Source organism: Stenella coeruleoalba, assembly GCF_951394435.1.
Source record: "Stenella coeruleoalba genome assembly, chromosome: 9".
In the NCBI taxonomy this organism is placed as follows: Eukaryota; Metazoa; Chordata; class Mammalia; order Artiodactyla; family Delphinidae; genus Stenella; species Stenella coeruleoalba.
This window is the reverse complement of record NC_137155.1, coordinates 20,596,258-20,617,505: the sequence shown is the minus strand read 5'-3', so window position 1 is coordinate 20,617,505 and position 21,248 is coordinate 20,596,258. Positions and strand designations below refer to the sequence as shown.

General features: G+C 36.6%; 1 protein-coding gene across 10 annotated transcripts in view; it reads right to left on the bottom strand.

Annotated features, from left to right (window-relative positions):
* The window catches only part of PHTF2 (putative homeodomain transcription factor 2), a 160,824-nt gene that overhangs the window by 100,131 nt on the left and 39,445 nt on the right, over positions 1-21,248 (bottom strand). For all 10 annotated transcript variants that reach the window (XR_013829764.1, XR_013829765.1, XR_013829766.1 and 7 more), the window contains exon 3: positions 3,468-3,524. Coding sequence is in view for 2 of the 10 variants with exons in the window: in XM_079931556.1 (XP_079787682.1) it covers positions 3,468-3,524 (57 nt within the window). In the remaining 8 variants the exon portion in view is untranslated. The remainder of the gene's footprint in view (positions 1-3,467; positions 3,525-21,248) is intronic.

Here is a 21,248-nt window from a genome sequence, read left to right as displayed (position 1 = left end):
AAAAAGCTTACAAGTTCTGTTTAAGTTTAGAAAATACTTCTGGTCAACGGTCCAGACTTCACATGCATGGAACTATTATAATACGTAGACTCAATCAAAGGACATAACCATCAGTTTCACTTTCCGGAAATCCTGTTTAGTTTCTCCCAACCCTTTTTTCCTTTACCATGACTTTAAATAACATAGTTTGTTTTGTTGAAGCTTTACAACTCTAGTACGTACTAAAACACAGGGAAAGTCCACATCTACTTTTAAATTTGGGTCAAGGTGATCAGAAAACTACAGTTTTCAGTTATAATTTCTAAAACGTTTAAGAAAACATCACTTGCAACTCAGAAAAGACTTTACTTTAGCAATATCAACTAGGGTCTTTAATGTAAAAAAAAATTTCCAAGAAATATATTTTCATGGCTTTCTTTGATTTCTTTAGTTGTTGCTCACTGCTTTGACAGATAATAAAAGAATCGATTACCTAAAAGGACAAACTCAATACGTTTGTTAGTGTTCTCTATGCAACAGGTACAGTGTTTTTGTTCTTTTAAATCAAATATGAACATTAATACACCACAGTTACGCACTTCTCTACCTTCCTTAGAATAAATACAAAATTATTTTACACTATAAATAATTTGCTTCCACTAGAATGTTTAACAAAAATGTTATGCTTGTCAACAAATTAACCTTTTCAATTAAAAATAACAAAAGTAAGTTGTTGGTTTTTTTTGTGGTACGCAGGCCTCTCACTGTTGTGGCCTCTCCCATTGCGGAGCACAGGCTCCGGACGTGCAGGCTCAGCGGCCATGGCTCACGGGCCCAGCCGCTCCGCGGCATCTGGGATCCTCCTGGACCGGGGCACGAACCCGTGTCCCCTGCATCGGCAGGCGGACTCTCAACCACTGCACCACCAGGGAAGCCCAAAAGTAAGTTTTAATACTGTTTTTAGTTCTTCAACTACTATTACAAAGTACTATTACAAAGTATATATAAATATATATACATAAATATATATATATATATATATATATATATATATATATATTTTGGGGAGGGGGTTAAATTTCAAAAAACATCCAAATGTGCCAACTGGTAACACAATCTCTCAAGGTACTTAACACTCCCTGTCCAACAAGTTAAAGACTGTCAAAGAAAATAAAAGATTTCAAGGCATCTTACTAGACCTCTCTGCTGCCCTTTATTTGTTTAACTTTTCCAGCTCTTCATGGTAGTCTCAGACCGTTGTCTCATGGGTCTCTCACTTCTCTTTCCTCCTCCACTTACATCTCTTTTTTTTAACCTATCCATTAAATGTTGTTTCCCAGTGTTCTGTTCTCAGCCTTTTTCTCTCATCATTCAATGTAAATCCACTCACTCCTATAGCTGTATCTGTATAATGTGTATAATACATAAAATACCCATATATATATGGGTAGATGAAATACATAATTACAAATGAGATAAATTCAATTAAGAGAGGGATGTATAGTTCTCTATTGGGATGCAAAGTGGGGAAGCAGCCCTGGGGAGGTTAGGAAAGATTTCACAGAGGAAGTGACTCATGAGCTGAGCTTGACAGACATTAGAGAGAATGAGGAAAACATGCCAGACAGAATGTTTTACACACACACACACACACACACACACACACACACACACACGCACACACACACTCTCTCTCTCTACATATTGAGGACTCCCCAGTCTCTCTCCCAAGTATCACCTGGATAATTCTGAAACAGAACTCTGTATCTGCTCCTCTTCTAATATTTCCCACCATACTTAGTGCTGCCTTAGTGAAGTTGTTGAAATAGAAATTTAATCAGGTAACTTTTTCTGCTTAAAATCCTTCAATGTCTCTCCCATTGTTTTCCAGATTGTGTCTAGACTCTAGAGTAAAGCAGTTAAGTCCCTTCAAGATCTGACTTCCATATCCTTTCGTGTTTTACTCCTAATCACTCTAATCGCCCTCCTCCACCCAACCTATTAGCCATCAAGTTCCTTGAGGATTCTGAGTCAGGCATGTATATTTTCATATGGTCTTCATGTATATTTTCATATGGTCTTCATTCTGTCTGGAATGTTTTCCTCATTCTAATGTCTGTCAAACTCAGCTCATGAGTCACTTCCTCTGTGAAATCTTTCCTAACCTCCCCAAGGCTGCTTCCCCACTTTGCATCCCAAGAGAGAACTACACATCCCTCTCTCTCTTTTTTTTTTTGCGGTATGCGGGCCTCTCACCGCTGTGGCCTCTCCCGCTTTGGAGCACAGGCTCCGGAAGCGCAGGCTCCGCGGCCATGGCTCACGGGCCCAGCCGCTCCGCGGCATGTGGGATCCTCCCAGACTGGGGCACGAACCCGTGTCCCCTGCATCGGCAGGCAGACTCTCAACCACTGCGCCACCAGGGAAGTCCCACATCCCTCTCTTAATTGAACTGATCTCACTTGTAATTATGTATCTCATCTAAAACATTATAATCTATTTTATCTTTCTGTCCCCATGATTTAATCCTATACTTAAGACATAGTAGGTGGTGCTCACTGCAACTTTGTTAACTGTATTAATTCTTCATGTAAATAGTTCAAAGATTAAAATTAACAAATGGCAAAAAATCTTCCTCTTCATTATAGATGATTAAGTTGTCTAAACACTGAAATTTTTAAGTAACTATAGACACTGGTTTTCAATCTAATATAAACCTTTCTGCACAAAATATAAACTGTCAAGCAACTAAAGTAACATTCTCTGGGCCAATATTAAGTTTAGCTCGTGCAGGAACACACTGATTAGTATCATCTATGCAAATGAAAAATATAAATCTTATTACTGAAAAGGTGTGACTGCTGAGAAACAGAACAAATTTAGTTAAAAAATAGTTTCCATGTTAGCAAGGTAGCCTATGAGAATGTCTTATCAGCGTTAAATGATTACATGTCCAAGAAGAAACTATGAACTACGAAAACATTTCAATTAATGCTTTACTTTCCTAAATTCTTTCAAAAAATGACCAACTTTTCAGCGACTCTATTTGCGTCCAAGTCATTCTGTTAGTAGCACCAAAAAGCAGATCTCAATTAAACAGAGCAGCGTTTGCACAGGATCACTCAGGCGGGAAAAATCCTGAAACACTTACCAGTTTAATAAACTGTACAGAGCAATGACAGCATCAAAAGGGAGGAAAAGCAAACTAGAAGTATAAGGTGACAAGTGAAAGGGGAAAAGAGCTGACAAAAAATAATCATTAGAAATTAAATTTTAAAAGAACAGAAAGATGCTAAAGAGCAAAAAGAGAAAAATCATCAGAGGTAAAGACACATGAATATGCCCTCATAAAAGAGTTTACCTCTTTATTTAAAAGTTTGGATAGCATAGGTAATATTAATTTGTACCTTTAAAGGTCGACAGAAAGATATTAAATAAACTGTGGTTAATAATCAATTTATAGAATATACAAAATGAAATAAACTTGTTACCTTGATTTCTCTTTGTTCAACAGATTTTTCCCATATTTGTTGATCATATGCTCCAATCTATGAAAATAAATTAAAAATAATACTACATTAAATGATCATTGTTGGAACCTATCCAACAGGTATAACTCTGTTGAATTACAAGCAACTTCATGTTTATTCAGCGCAGATTAGATCCAGCTCTGTCTCAGACTTCTGTGATCAATACTGTATGGCAGTGGTTCCCAAAGTATGCTTGCAGGACCAGCAGTTTTAGCATCTTCTTGAAACTTGATAGAAATGGCAACTCTCTGGTTTCAGCCCAGAATTACTCAATCAGAAATAGGGATGTGATACTCAACAATGTTTGTAAAACACCCTCTAGATTATTCTGATACACTACTAAAGTTTAAAAGCCTAGGGCAGTGACCCTAGGGAATTTTTATTTTGAATAAACATAATTGCTACAGCCCTGGTACATTCAAGAAAAAATTCCCAAGTGATTAATTCTTTATGGAGTTATTTTTAAAGAAAAAAATATTAATATTCTACAGAAGTAAAAATTCATAAGCAGGCAGACCACAATTACCAATTAGATGAACGTTTAGATTGAAAAATATAGTCAGAAAAGCAATTGAAGACACAGGGAAAAGCATCAAGAAGTAGAATTCCTTGTACCTTCTGTGCCTATTACTCTTAGATGCTGGGAAGGTCTCTGAAATATACCTTCACCTGGGCAGGATGAACAAACCATTCTTACTGTTCCTAACCAAGTTCTTCTCTGTTACCTCCTATTGTCTCCAGTTTCCACTTAATTTCCTATATCCAATAGGATACTAACGTGGGTCAACAGCCTATAGTTTAAACTGAGAGTCTTCATTATTAGCATTAATTGAAAACAGAATCCTGATACATTAAAATTACTTCAGATAATTACAATTTAGAGACTGGAGACAGAGACAAGAGATAGGCAAAGATATGAGTAAGTTCAGGAAAATATTTTCTGACTCACAAAACCTTTCTACCCAGAAGTCCTCTTAGCTACATGTTATTTTTTAAATCTCGTTTCAAGAAATGAGAAATTGAGAATATGAGAAGGGTTTAAATATAGATATAAAGGAGCTAAAAAATGATTAAATCATTTTTCAAAGGTGTGACTTGTTATAAAGACTTTTTAAGGATGTACATGTGTTTTTACATTTTCTAGCAAAGAGAGAGCAACACCCAGACACCCAGTGTGGATCTGGAGATGTTCCATAACAGCCCGTCATTTCTATTATCTCTCCTACATATTACCTTATTCATTCTAATTTCTCTGCTCCTTTAAATACTGTTCTTTTTCATCACATTCCTGTGACTCCTTTCTTATTTTAAAAATCACTTTATGATATAATAATACCCTGCAAATTAAAATCTTATAACACCTAGACCAAGCCACATAGACTGAACAACTGACTTATACTTAACCAAAGCTGCCATCAGTCTCTATAAAGCACGATTAATAAGTCCTAGGTAAGCAATAACCAAATGGTTAGACCTAATGGCAGAGCTGACCTGCGGTGACTAACTGCCCCTCAATCATATTCCTTAAAATCAGAAAAGAAGTATGGGAACACAGATTCCAGAGGAATAATTCTGCTCTAACTTGATAATTCAGAATGACTGGGCTTGATTCAATTGAATGTTATTTTTTAAATGTGTAACTATTTCAATGCACTGCATACTCTTCAGTGAAACAATAATCAAAACTAATAAAGAATAGGTACCAATGTGTTTAATAATTATTTTGGCAGTATTTTGTTTTCACATACAAAACAATTGCACTAGGTTCTCTTTTAAAAGAACTGTGGGTTTTTTTTTTAAATTTATTTATTTATTTATTGGTCACACTGTACAGCATGTAGGATCCTAGTTCCCCAACCAGGGATCGAACCTGTGCTCCCTGCTATGGAAGAGTGGAGTCTTAACCACTGGCCCGCCAGGAAAGTCCAAGAACTGTGTTTTTATTTCAAGATGACTCAAGAATATGGACATGGAAATATATATCCCACAGTCCTAAAGTCAGGGAAAATAAAATAATGCATGTGCAACAGACCAAGTCAGGAAAGCATGCCAGTACAACCACAGCATGGTACTGAAGAGCTCCAGGTTTTTTAAAAGGTATAGAAAGTCTAATAAACCTTGCAGTGAAGCAGTGACTAGAAGTAGAAAAGTTTTTTGAAGGCTGAGGTTCTTGCAAACAGCAGAATGGTGATGGGGAATATTCCTATAAAAAGGATATAAAAAGGATATAAAAAGGATATAAAAAGGATATAAAAAGGAAAATGATGGCTTGTTTTACTGGCTAATCAACTTTTCTTCAAAGATTTGATGTGTGAGAGGAAGGACAACTTTTACTATAATAGAATACCTTGTGGGATCTTAATTTTTTTTTTAACCAGGTAAGTGTCATTTTCAATTACAAGCAATTAAATGTCTCAAAAAGTGGAAACATCAGTTCTCCTTTGCAGCAGACTTTTTTTGTTTTTAAAATACTACCAGAATGGACCCTTTAGTTACATACGCAAATTGACTTCTTTACTGAAGAAAACTGTGAGGGTGCCTTTAAAGCTAAACACAGGTGCTTCAGGAGATGTTCAGGGTTCTGCTTAGTGATGCATATGCCATTAACAAACTACCCTCACATATGAATTCAGACTGAATTGTCTCTGAAAATTGCTTCTTGGGATATGTGTGTAGTACCTCAGCAGCATCATGAAATCAGAGTGGTGGCAGGATACTAGAAGGGACAGGGAAGGAATTCAGAAGGGAAGGCTCTTTTCTGACCTAAAGCCTCACTTTCTTCCACTCTGAAATCTGGCAAGATAGAAGATTAGAACATCTGCAGCTGGGGTCAAGCTTTTCCCTTGAAAGAAACATAATCTTATGGTCAATCATAACTGAGCAAGAAAAGAAGTGAAACAGACTGAAGAGAAGAACCATCTTCCCAAGACTTAAGGTCATGGATCAAGAATAATTTGCAGGCTGTGTTAAAAAAAAAAAATTAAAAAACAAACAACTTGACAAGTTTTCCAAAGGTTCTATACTACTTCGGACATACACATACTTGGCAGACTTGACTAAATCACCTAAACTTGATAGCTGTTTCTTTTTTGTATTTCTTCTACAAAAAAATTAAATAACAAGGCCAAGTTCAAATATAGTTTTCTGTGAAAAATCAGGAAGAAAATAACTACATTATTTTTTTAATGTCATACAAAAGATTAAAGGAAGCTCAGTAGTAACATTTGTCTAACAGAACAGGAATATTAATCAGATAATATGTTCTTTAATTGGGAAAAAATATTATGTAATATTTTGGCCACTTTCAAATTTTAGCTACCTCCTAACTGCTCTTTCCTGACCCACAAAATGCCTCCACTGTTTGGGTGTTTAGAAAAGTGCCTAACATTCTATGGGAACAAAAGGATATATATGCAAACAATGTTTTGTTGGTAGATAGAAATACCTAGGTAATTAATGTATGAGAAGTTATATGAATTTTCAACCATATTCTTCACGTGACAATGTGTTTCAAGGAGGGAAAAACATTGTTTCTACTGTATTATAAGAGAGGACTCTGGGGCTTCCCTGGTGGCGCAGTGGTTGAGAGTCCGCCTGCCAATGCAGGGGACATGGGTTTGCGCCCCGGTCCGGGAAGATCCCACATGCTGCGGAGCGGCTGGGCCCATGAGCCATGGCCACTGAGCCTGCGCTCCGCAACGGGAGAGGCCACAACAGTGAGAGGCCCGCATACCAGAGAGGACTCTGAAATCCTGATTTACATTTGATGTGCAGCGAACTGTTTTATACATGTTAAGAAAGTAAAGTTCATTTTCTGGTGCCTGGTTATAGTAAGCAAAGTTTATCAATGCTCTGGTTATTACTCCCACAGATGCCCTGAACACCTTAAGCCTCAGGCGTACTGTTACCCAACCAGAGTTGATCTACAGTCAGCTTTTCTCACCTGGTCCCAGAAGACCAAACACTGCCCTCTACAGATTCATGCTGTATCTTCAACAACAGGTCTGGCAATTCTATATGGATCACTTACACTACTCCCCATAATGACAGCAAGGATAACTCTAAATTTTCTTTTCACAGGCTCTAAGTACTCTGAACATAACACTTCAATTACTTCCACTTCTAAGATCGAAGCCAAAAGATGCAAATGTTAAAATTGGTTTAAAAAAATACAAACAGAAAATATCTGAGGGACCAGTGTCCTGAAAGTGGTAAAAAAAAAATTTTTTTAAGAAAAAAATTAGAAAAGAAATTGAGATACTATAAATTAGTAATATCAAGTGGATTAAGATTGAACTAAATAGATGCCTTCCGACCTACTGAAGACCTACTTATAAAAGGCAAGTGGATGTAGCTAATATGCTACAGTAAGTATGTATGTAAATATAGATAGCAGACATTTTAGAAGGATACATGAAAGCCATTAATAGTGAGGACAGCTCTTTTACTTTCTGCTTTATATTCACTGATCCTATATCACTTTTTCTCCCTACAATGGATAAATACTATTTTTATAAAGCAGGATTCTAACCCAGGTCTGATGAACTGCAAAGTAATTTGAATTAGTTATCTAAGAAATTAATATGTTTCTGTCAATGAATATTAACTTTACAAGGAATTATCTACTTCCACCTATCACCATTCTCATTTTGTACCTTTCTATATACTGAGACAAACAAAATGGGGAAGGGGAAAAAGAGGGGTGGGACAAAGAGAGGGGAATGAGGGAGGGGCAGTCAGGGATGGAGAGAGAGAGAGGGATGAGAGGAGAGAACTGGTAGGTAGAGAAAAAGATTGTCTTTGTCTAGGTGTCTGCCGGAGTAAGCTCTGACTTCTAAGGGAAAAAAAAATTGTAACGAAATGAAGGTATCAAGAATACAAATATTAAAACCCAGGTAATTAGATGGTGAAGTGAGAAACATGTATCACTTATGGTCCTAGAAAAGAAGTATCTCTGAAAAACAATTTAAAAAGCTACTACTCTTGGGTGATCTGATTACTACTTAGGTCATCACATTCAGAAGAGCTGTGGTTCAGATGTCAAGAGGCTAAAGAGAAGGTGTAGCTTCAAAAAGGTAGTTACCAATAGTTAATTAGATTAAGTGCTTAAATAAGAGATTTAGAGTTCACGAATAAATATAAGCAGGGCAAACTGAGGCCCAGATGTGCATGCATATTTTAAACACTTAGTTCTTTAATGAATAGACATGCATAATACTATATGTTAAAGCCCTAATTTGTCCTACTATTTCCATGCTCAGTTTCATTTTTTGGAATCTCATTTCAGAAACTCTGAAAAGCAGGCTATTAATTCTCACAAACATAAGCAAAGGTAATGTTGCTTTTATACCTGTGATGGTCCCACATTTTAATAGTGATTTAATACCAGTACAACCCAGGATAATTAATTTTTATCTTTGAGTCTTTTTATAAAAATAAAAGTTGTCAATCAGAAAATACCCTTTGTTATATTTAGTGTGTTGGTTTCTTAATCCTTTGTTTTCTCCATTGGCTTAGTTGAACAGCTCTTAATGTTTGCTGACAGAAGTGGAAAAGACCCTAGACTGTGCAAGAGAACTGAATAGTCTTATGGTCTTGGGCAAGTTTCTTGACCTCTGAGATTCTGTAAAATGGGGATAACAGAACATACTTCACAGAACTGAAATATGAAATGATAGTGTCTGGTATATAGTCAGTGCTCTGTAAATGTTAGTTCTTTCCTTTCTTGGCAAATCTCAACAGCTCCAGGTTTCAATTACCTCATTTCTAAATTGATGAAGTTAACTATATTTAAATTAATTTATGACAACATTTATACTCACTAATGATGAGTTGGATGGCTATAGATTATTTCTTTATGTACCAGTATGGGGAGAGAAAAGATTCAGTGCTACTAAAGTAGAACCAAAAGTGTACTTAGAGGGCTGGGCTTCCCTGGTGGCGCAGTGGTTGAGAGTCCGCCTGCCGATGCAGGGAACACGGGTTCGTGCCCTGGTCCGGGAACATCCCACATGCCGCAGAGCGGCTCGGCCCGTGAGCCATGGCCACTGAGCCTGCGCATCCGGAGCCTGTGCTCCGCAACGAGAGAGGCCACAGCGGTGAGAGGCCCGCGTACCGCAAAAAAAAAAAAAAAAAAAGAAGTGTAGCTAGAAATATCTGGGCAGAAGGTACCAAGAAGAAAGCAAAAATAGCGGTGTAAGGATAAGTGTCCTTTTCTTAATTATAACCAATATAATAGGTTTTTAGAATTACTTACAGTTTATTAATGAAACCAGAGCTGTCAACACCCAAAATCTCATTTGCCCAGACAACTAAACTATATGGTTTTTCACTCTCACAATGATCTATCTACAAGTATGATAAGAAACAGAGACTGAGGGGTTGAGCAAACTAACAAAATTAAAGTTACTGAACAAAATAGTAGATCTGAGAATACAGATCACCAATGAAACATATCTATAATCAAAAAAATTACGTTGTCATGGTGGACATGCTGAAATTATACAGTACTTCTGTTCATATTACTAAAACATTCTGAAGAAACAATTAGGGCTATTTAAAATCATTAGGATTACTGATTAGTTTTCAGAAAAATCTCTTCCCAGAAGTAGTAGAAACTAATTCTTTTGACTTTTTAAAACTTTTTAAAATTTATTTTTATAACCATTTTTTAATTGAAGTATGGTTAACTTACAATGATGTGTTAGATTCAGGTATACAGAAAAGTGATTCAGTTATTTATACACGCATATATATTATACACACACATATTATACACACATATACACACATACATACACACATACATACACACACATATATATTATACACACACATATATACACACATACATACACACACACATATATTCTTTTTAAGATTCTTTTCCATTATGTTATTACAAGATATTGAATATAGTTCCCTGTGCTATACAGTAGGTCCCTGCTGTGTGTCTACTTTATATAGAGTGTGTATATGTTAATCCCAACCTCCTAATTTATCCCACCCCCCCCTTCCCCTTTGGTAACCATTTATTTTCTATGTCAGTGAGTCTATTTCTGTTTTATAAATAAGTTCATTTGTATCATTTTAGATTCTACATATAAGTGATATCGTATGATATTTCTCTTTGTCTGACTTCATTTAATATGATAATCTCTAGGTCCACCCATGTTGCTGCAAATGGCATTATTTCATTCTTTTTTTATGGCTGAGTAATATCCCATTGTGTAAATATACACCACATCTTCTTTATCCATTCATCTGTCGATGTACATTGAGGTTGACTTTTTTAAACTTTTAATTTCAAAGTAAAGCTCTCAACGCTTTGAATGTCAAACAGGTTTTCACTGTTTTTCGCTCATAACTACTGCCTCTCAAACAAATTTGGCTGTTGAATGCCTAGGAATATCTGAGTCCTTATAACTGCTCCTATGTAAAGTCTTGTTTCTAACCTACTACGTATCTTGAATAGCTTTCCTATCCTATTCTCTCGCTTTTACATAATGTCCTATTTTTTTTTTTTTTTGCGGTACGCGGGCCTCTCACTATTGCGGCCTCTCCCGTTGCGGAGCACAGGCTCCGGACACACAGGCTCAGCGGCCATGGCTCAAGGGCCCAGCCGCTCCGCAGCATGCAGCATCTTCCCGGATCGGGCATGAACCCGCATCCCCTGCATCGGCAGGCGGACTCTCAACCACTGCACCACCAGGGAAGCCCCACAATGTCCTATTTTAATCAACATATTGTCCAATGTTTCTGATTCTCCATTACACACGCGCACACACACACACACGCAAACATTCCTATAATAGACACTCAGGTAACTTTAATGATGAGGATCAAATAAGGAAGTTGAATCATTTCATTACACAATATAAACTATGAATGATGATGATGTCAGACAAAATGTATGGTCTGGGGCTTCCCTGGTGGCGCAGTGGTTAAGAATCTGCCTGCCAATGCAGGAGACATGGGTTCGAGCCCTGGTCTGGGAAGATCCCACATGCCACGGAGCAACTAAGCCCATGCGCCACAACTACCGAGCCTGCATGCCACAACTACTGAAGCCTGCGCGCCTAGAGCCCGTGCTCTGCAACAAGAGAAGCCGCCGCTATGAGAAGCCCGTGCACCACAACAAAGAGTATCCCCTGCTCACCGCAACTAGAGAAAGCCTGCGTGCAGCAACAAAGACCCAATGCAGCCAAAAATAAAAATAAATAAATTTATTAAAAAAAAAAAAGTATGGTCTGAAGACATGGCAAGAGCTAGTAACTCTTTTGAATGTATAACAACTACCAATTTATCTTACCAAATCTTTAGCTCTTCTGAATCAGTCTTTTCTTAGAACTCTAAAAAACATATGAGAAGCCAAACCATAGAAGCCTTCTAATCCAATAATTAAAATATTGCCCTATAATTCTAGTTATTGGGGGAAGGGAAGGACCTAAAATGGGTAAGTATTCGAAGTTAAAATACAGTTTCTCCCACTATCTGAAAGTAGAGCATTCCTATGAAACTGTTCGTAGGCCAAAATGGCGTAAAGTGAAGCATCAGTTACCTTAAGACACATCTTGCTAACAGATGCACAAAATACATCAAGATAAATCACAGATGATCAAAGATACAGTTCAAAGATATGGCAGCTGGGATGCTTCATGTAGTTCCTAGGGAAGGAGCTTGACGGTGCCACTCTTGCTGCTTGGGGTGCATGCTGCCGCTTGAACAGCTCACTCACTGCAAAACGAACGCTGAAGGCTATTTTCACTTTTCACCTTTTTTCATAAAAGCAAAAATCCTCTTTGGATTTTTTTCTGGTAGCAAAAACAGGTACCAACGTAGGCTTTTTGTAAAAGCAAAGTGGTGTGAAACAAATTTTCAAAAAGCCAGGGATACCTGTATCCTAACTGGGGAAAGAAGTGTAAGTCATGGAAAAAATATGAATAATTATAAGCAAAGAGGTTTCTTTGCAATCTCTTTGCTTCAACTGTCATTTATTTCTTCTGCTATCAATTATTAGCAGAATCATATCATAACCAAAAGTATTACTACAGAAAAGCAAAGCTGCTTAAGTAGAAGGCAAATAAAAAAAACTTTTTAAAGATTAAGATCTTTTTGGGTGGAGAATATAATTTTTAAAGGAAGAAAACAGATTTCTGGAATTCAATCCATTTTAAAATACTATATATCTAGCTGGCCTCTGGCATTTGGATCAAAACATCAAAGTTTGAAAACACATCCTCAGATACTAAAATCTTGTTAATTAGCGAAGATTCCATTCATTAAAAGTAATAACAGTTAAGGGCATTTAATCTCTTCCCACAGATTGTGTCAGGCTAAGCATCATCTAAAACCACTCTTCCCTGCGTTAACCCTAAGAAGAGTGTTTTACAGGCCACATACATATAATCAAATCATGAATCATGACCAAGTTCCTATTGCCTAAGGAAAGCCAGTTAATGATATAGTAAAACACTGATTCAAGTTTAGAAAAAAAGAAGAGTATTCTTTAATTCAACAAAGACAGATGATCATGGTAGAATCTGCTTCTAAGAAATTGTAAATCCAAAGAAAAAATATTCAGTTAGTTATAATTCAAAGCAGAATGAAATAAGGACTATTGCACTATACATCAGCAACAGTTGGTCTGAAAATGAGCAGTATTTGTGAGGTAAAATGTACAAGAATAGGAAACTTACTGGGTATGGGGACATGGGAAAGAGATAAAGATGACCATTTCTGGCTTAAGTACCTGGAGCTTCATGGGGATCATTAACCATGACATGGAATAAAAAAACAGGTTTGAGAAAAGCTGTTGGAGCTCTAAGACAGCTAGGAATTATGTCTGAGTTCAGAGAGTTGGGAAGGTAAAAAATTTGGAACTCAGCAGCATAAACTAGGTGTTTTGATATTATGTGGTCAATTTAATAATCTAGGGAAATAGAATAACGTAATAAGAACAAAATGTTAAGAAGGATAAAGATGCAACTGGAGGGGAGAAGTATCAAAGTTAGGTAAGAAGACTTAGAAAAATTAGGTAGGAAGAGACTATATACTATATTAATATATATGATAATTAAAGCATTATATATATTTATGTATATAAAAGCAATATAGTATATATAATAAATAGCAAACAAGGAAAGAGTTTCAAGAAAGAAGGTAAAGAGAGCTAAAAATACTGAAACATTTTGAAGTCGTTATGTAGTTAAACATATTCATGTCAAATAATCTTAATCTCATTTAAATAGTAGGCAAAGTCATTAGCTGAGACATGGAAGCTGGGGAGTTTGGGAGATGGGTGACAATAAAGAAGGTAAGAAACAACCACTCGGGGAGACAGAATACAGTACCAACTAGAGTGACTTAGAGTAGGGATTCCAGGAAGAGCAAATGCAGCTGAGTTGGTATTAGAAGCAGTCAGCTGGGAGTCAGCTGAGTTATGTTTGTATTTTCTCTTTCACCACCAAGGCTCAACAGTCCAGGATCAGGAGGGGAAGAATTAGATACACAAACACACACGCACACACACCCTGCCACCAAATACCTACAATATGCCAAGCATGATGCTATGCACTTGGCAAGGCCCTTCAGTATGTCTTCAAACCGTACAGCTTCCTTTCTCTCTCCCTGCTTCTCCTGAACAATTCAGTACTACAGCCATTAGAGGGGGCAGAGTCATGGGGGACCCAAAGCAGGGTGTCAGAGAGTCTGACACATAGGGGTGACAAGGGCAGGGTATCAGCCAAAGTGGAGTGTAGAGGGGCACCTTGTGGGGTTAGGGGAATCACAGCCTAAGCAGGGTAAGTAGGGTGACCACATGCGGGAGTGACCCAGAGCAGCAGGGCGAGGAGGTCATCCACTTGGAGGATATGCTCATGTGGGGTGGCAGAGCCCAAGAAAGACAAAGAAGGTCTAGAATAAAGAGCTTGAATGGGATGGTATGGCAGCGGAGATGGGAGACTGGTTACATATATAAGGACTGATGTCTCAAAAGCCTGAAAATGTTCCTCTCTGTTTACTCAAAAATCTCTATCTATAAAGCTATTAAAGAAGAGATTATTAGTTCAATGACATGAACGCTATATGTAAATAGGAGAAGTGTTTAATAAATAAATTATGGCATATTTATATAACAATATTATACTCTGTAAAATTATGTTTTAAAAGGGTATTTAGTGACATGGGAAAGTACCTTTACATGAAAACAGTAAATAAAAACCTAAATACAATATAATCCTAATTTTGTTGGGGAAAATTCACAATGTTAACAGTAGGGTAATTGTGTGACTTTATTATACTCACCTGCATTTTCCACTTTTCGTATTATAGACATGTATTACTTTTAAACTATGATTGAAACATCATTAAAAAAATCAAGAGGAAATGGAAGCTAATATCACCTGAGTAGCATCACATATTAGGTACTGGGCTAGGTAGTTTTGAATACATTTTCTCATGGAAAAGTACTGTGATAGAGGGGGCAAGTCATTACGAAAGCAACTGCCACTTCTCAAAGTCAATTTGTCTCATTATAAAAATAAATAAGGCTTTTCCTATGAGTTATATAACAGAAATTTTAATAACAAAACTGTCAGAAATTCTAGTACTATAAAAGGGCAGATAGATACCTACGTCCTAGAATATCAAGGGAAAAAATGAGTTAAAGAGGCAAAATGCTAAAATATTTGAAGTGCCCAAGAAAACAACAACATTTCATACAGGACTCTTGCGGCAGACGGGTAACTTAAGTTGCATTAGGCGGTGATGAATGAATTCAACTGATTCACACAGGAAAGGGAGGGAATGGAAGGAAGGGAACCTGGCAAACAGCTCTGTGGTAGAACTGGGAGAACTCCAAGTTCTGGAAGAAGCCAAGGAGAGAAGGCCCTCATCAGCTCTTTGGCCTCTGTAGCAACCAGTAGGGGCTAGCCATATGGCAGAAGGAAGCAGCCATGGACTACCTCTCCTGAATGCTCTCTTGGTATTCCCTTTTAGTCCTCAAGAGATTAAAAAGATTAACCCTTAGAGCTAGTGATACAGTGTAATATCAGGGGTCCTCAACAGGCCCCAAGTGTCAAGCCCCCATCTTTAATTAGCAGCTGTAATCTGTAACCTAAAGATTAAAAAGCAAGTATATAGTTGATTTAACACCTCTCATTTATACTTAAGAAAAATCATTAAATCACTAAGAATAAAGGAATGAAGTCCTGCTATACTGTGAGGAGGACTTTAAAGGACCATACCTGTGTAATTTGATCCTATACGCACCCCCTCCTCCACAGTGATCCCAGGCTAGACAGCTGACTCAAACTGAGCCAGTCAAATTCTCTTTCCATTCCAATGTGAGGTGAACAGGAGAAACAGAGATGGATGACTAATAGAGGTGAATAAAATTAATACAACAGAGAAGTTTCTAGAAATTCTGAGGGGCCCAACATAGTCCTGGTTTGTCTTTCCTTCCCAGGTCTTGGCTGTCTGCTGTTGGCACAGTTTACGTGTGTAGTGAAAAGTAGAAGCAGAACACAGTGGTGTTTTTTCCTGGCCTAACTTTAACGAGAACATTGCTGTTAATGCAAACCAACACCACTCTGCATAATTTATGAAGATTGTTTATTTTCCAACTTGCTAGTATATGGCAGTGTGTTCTCAGTGAATTTATTAATCAAGGTACTGTCCAATTAAAAACTTTCCCCAAGAAGTCATCTTGGCAAAGATAATTTAACTGCTACTTTTCTACTTAACCTAACCTTGCATCATGAATTGTGAGAAGATCCTGCTAGTGAGGAAAAAAAGATTATTAGTTGCTATTATTAATCATAGGAAAATAATTCAAATATGCCTTACTTTATCAATCAGAGGGTCAAAAACACATTACTCAGGGTGAATACTAGAGTTCTATTTAACAATCCTATAACATTAATTCCCAGGTGTTAAAGCTTTTACAGCCAAAACTATAAAATTTAACATTACGCAATTAATAATTATTAGAATTTTTCAATAAATGTTATTTCAACAATTAGAATGGAAATTATTAAATAGTTTAAAGAAATTATTAAACTATTTAAAATACTTTTTAAAAACTACTCATTACTTAAACAGCTTAATTTAAAAAAAATAAGGACTCATTTCTTTAGCTTCTAAATCATCAAAATACAGTGAAAGGCCAAATATAAATTCTACTTTGTCTTCACTTTACCACTAACAGTGTTGCACATATTTTATACATCAAGCTTAAGGAAAAAAACTTCCTCCCCCCAAAAAAAACTTCATCTTCTCACCTCGTCCAAGACAAGGCATTCAGCAACAACACAGATCATAATTCTCCTAGCCAAACACGCATTTATAAAAATTAACTTACTTAAATAACAATGACCAAAACCAAGCTAGTCAGGATACGTACAAGACTTCCAATAGACTAAGCAAATACATTTAAGCTAAAATGAGAGTTGTATGAATAAACAGTAACTGCGTAACTGCTGCTCCACTTATTGAGCAGTTGTTGCTCTGTCATGGATTACAGTCCAAGCAGGAGACAAGACACACAGGACATATTTAATGCCACCACCCACAACCATCTGAGAGCCCACAGCAAAGGGAAAGAAAAGTGGCAGAAGAAATAGGCCAGATTTGGATATCACGTTAGGAGCAGAATCACTCTGTTAAGGGAGTGCAGATTCTGTAGCCTATTCCAACTGGGTTTAAATTCTGGCTCCATCACGCATTCTCTATGTGACTGTGGGGAAACCACTAGACTTCTTTGAATCTTAGTTTCCTCAGTTACAAATTCAGGATAATGGCAGTAATGCCTATTTCATAAGGTTGTTGTGATAATTAAATGCAGGTAACATACTTAGGACAGTATGTAGCACATAGTAAGCATTCAATGAATGTCACCTGCTATTATTATTCAACTAGTTCAACAACCATGAAACAGGAAGGCTTGGGCCAATCATTTTACTTATACAATATCATTTAATCCTCATTTTTTAAAGAAAATTAAACAGACATAGAAAAGTTCAATAATTTGCCCAAAGTCATAAGACAGCAAATCAAAGAACCAGACTCAAACATAGCATGTCTTACCACAAGGGCCCTGCTTTTTGTTTTTTTCTCCTGGTTGATTTTCAAGTTATTAAGACTCAAGAATATCTGTATGTGGTACAAATTAAAATTGTGTCAAAGTGAAAGGGAATGTTTATTTTTAAAACTCTCAGACTCTGTGTGAGAACTTTCTCAAAAAACATTCAGACTTATGGTTACCAATGGGGAGGGGGGATGAGGGAGGGATGGACTGGGAGTTTGGGGTTAGTAGATGCAAACTATGACATTTAAAATGGATAAGCAACAAGGACCTACTGTATATCACAGGAAACTATGTTCAATATCCTGTGATAAACCATAATGGAAAAGAATATAAAAAGAATATATATATAACTGAATCACTTCACTGTACAACAGAAATTCACACAACATTGTAAATCAACTATACTTCAATAAAAGAAAAATTTTTTAAGTCAACATTTTTACCCCCATTTTGAAGATGAAGCAATTGAGTCTCACAGAGGTTGAAATAACTTGCCCATGTCAGACAGCTTTTAAGATACAGAGTTTGGATCTCATTTACAGATACAGATACCCATAGGCTGGCGTTCCATTACACAGTGCTACCTTCCAAGATAAATCTTGATTTTCTTTTCTCAAAATAATAGCAATCTGTGGAAACTACTATCTCTTAGTAGCAAAACCCATTTCAAATTACTTGTTTAGATAAGAATTAAGTAAACATACCACCTATTTCAGATATATCCATTCTTTGACTTGCCAAGATTTGGGTTTTCTAATATTTATTTATTCATTCATTCCACTTATATATTTATTATTATCAATTTATTTATTTTGGCCCCGCCGGGTCCCAGTTGTGGCATGTGGAATCTTAGTTGCGGAATATGGACTTCTTAGTTGTGGCATGCGGGCTCTTAGTTGCGGCACGCACACAGGATCTAGTTCCCCGACCAGGGATCAAACCCGGGCCCCCTGCACTGGGAGCGTGGAGTCTTACCCACTGGACCACCAGGGAAGTCCCAAGATTTGTTTCTAATCAATCACATTCCCAAGAATAGCTATCACTTTTCCTTTGTATTCATGATTGTACTTTTTAAAAGTCCAATTTTATTGCTTTCTTTGCATGTAAGTCTTAACGCAAACCTGGAAGAGAAAAGATCCCACACCAACACACTTCACGTAGCGCGAGGAAAAGAAAAAAAAAGAAACATAAATGTATATATTTAAAATATCTTCTCAACTGAACTGTTTAACTACTTTACTACTTTATAAGCGGTATGGGGCATGATTTACCCCCTAAACACAACTTGTTTCAGGTTTAAAGGTTCTGCCAACCTTGTAAATTCCCTGAACAGGGTTTCATCAGTCTAGTAAAACCAAAGGAACACATGAATAGGATAATTCCATAGATGTTTTACTGTATCAAACTGTAGATTAAAATTATAATACCAAAATAATCAATTAAAAGAAATGACTATGTAAATTAAACCACCAAGAGATGGCACTTCACAACCACTAAAATGTCTATAATTAAAAAAGACATGGGACTTCCCTGGAGGTCCAGTGGATAAGACTCCACACTCCCACTGCTGGGAGCACAGGTTCGATCCCATTCAGGGAATTAAGATCCCACATGCCGCACGGCACGGCCAAAAAAAAAAAAAAAAAAAAAAAAAAAGACAGACAGTAACAGGTTTGGGCAAGGATGTGGAGAAACTAAAATCCTCATATAATGCTTGTGGGAATGTAAAATGAAGCAGTCACTTTGGAAAACAGTTTGGCAGTTATGACCTGGTAATTCCACTCCTAGTTATTATCCCAAGATAAATGAAAATGTATGTCCATATGAAGATATGTACATGAATCTTTATACCTGCACCAGTCATAATAGTCAAAAAGTGGAAACAATCCAAATGTCCATCAACTGTGAATAAACAAAATCTGGTACACCTATACAATGGGATTCTACTCAGCAATAAAAAGGAATGGAGTACTCACACATGCTACAACAGGAGTGAAACTCAGAAACAGCACGTTAAGTAAAGAAGCCAGACACAAAAGACACTAATGGCAGAAAAGGCAAATCTATAAGATACAAAAAGTAGATCAGTGGCTTCGTGGTGGTGGGGATGGGAAGGAGGAGTGACTACAAATGAGCAATACATTTCTTTTGATAGAAATCTTCTGAAATCAGACTGTGGTGATGGTTGTATACTACCATAAATTTAGTAAGAATTATTGAATTGTACACTTAAAACAAGTGAATTTTATCACTTTTAAGTTACATGTCAATAAAGCTCTTTTGTAAAAACGGAATAGCTATGTTTTTGTAAAATTTCTTTAAATAAAATAACATGACAAGCATTTAAAGGAAAAAATATATATACATAGTCAGAATTTGGAATGAAAAGAATTTTCCATTAAGTTTTGACTCCTAGCAGGCTTTCCATCCCTGTACCTAGAAGACTGCTTCTGCTTTGTGTGTGTGTGTGTGTGTGTGTATATTCTCGATTATTAATTTTAATATTGCCCTAATATTAACTTGAATATTTATAGGATTTACTTCCCAAAGGATTTGAGATATCAAAACATTATGTAGTGAAAATTATAGTTCACTGCAACTACGAAAATGTTAATATAAAGAAATTGTCTATGCTGTACAAATAACTGCTAAATTTATATTATTTGGAATTTTAGGATTCCTCTGAAAATATGTATATGTAACTTGTTTGAAATTATTAAATTTCCCATTTTCTAGAACTCTCTCCCCCAATCCTTCCACTCAGGAAATCATGTAATAATAACATCAGTATCAGGAGTATTGTTTGAAAAATAATACACGTATGAAAATTATGGGAAACTTGAAAGTAAAAGTGAAAAAAGTGTTGGCATTGGGTCATATTCATTGAAAAAAACCTTTTACATCACACAAGATGTCCATACGAGGTATCTGTCTTTAAAATAACACCTACACTGTAGCATGAACTGACTGGGACCCTAACATGGATGGAAGGCCCCACCCCTGGTTACTAAAAGATATTAAGTGCCAGTTGAGGCAGTTAATGCTGTTAATAATAATAACAAGAAATAGCATTTGATATTATTTATCAAATGCCAGACACACTTTCCATGTACTAACTTAATAAATCCTCACAATTCTATGAAGTAGATATTATTGCTATCCCTATTTTATAGTTACAAAAATTTAGGTTGTACAAATTTTAACAGTAAGTAGCAGAATATAGCAATTCAAAACCAGATGGACTGGCTCGACAAATGAGGCCTTACCCATCAGTAATTTAATTCACATCCTTACACAAAAACCACCCTATATTCTTTTGCCTTGGCTCTGATCACTAAGAAGTACCTGGGAAGGGTGGCATTTAGCCCCTAATCATTGTCAGATACTTCTGCCTCTACTGACTCTCCATGGCTGCCTTGCCAGCTGGGAAGCTGTCAGGCCTATTAAGAAAGCAAATGAGCCCAAGCACCTATGGTCATCTGATCTGTGACAAAGGAGGCAAGAATATACAATGGAGAAGACAGTCTCTTCAGTAAGTGGTGCTGGGAAAACTAGACAGCTACATGTAAAAGAATGAAATTAGAACACTCCCTAACACCACACACAAAAATAAACTCAAAATGGATTAAAGACCTAAATATAAGGCCAAACTCTAT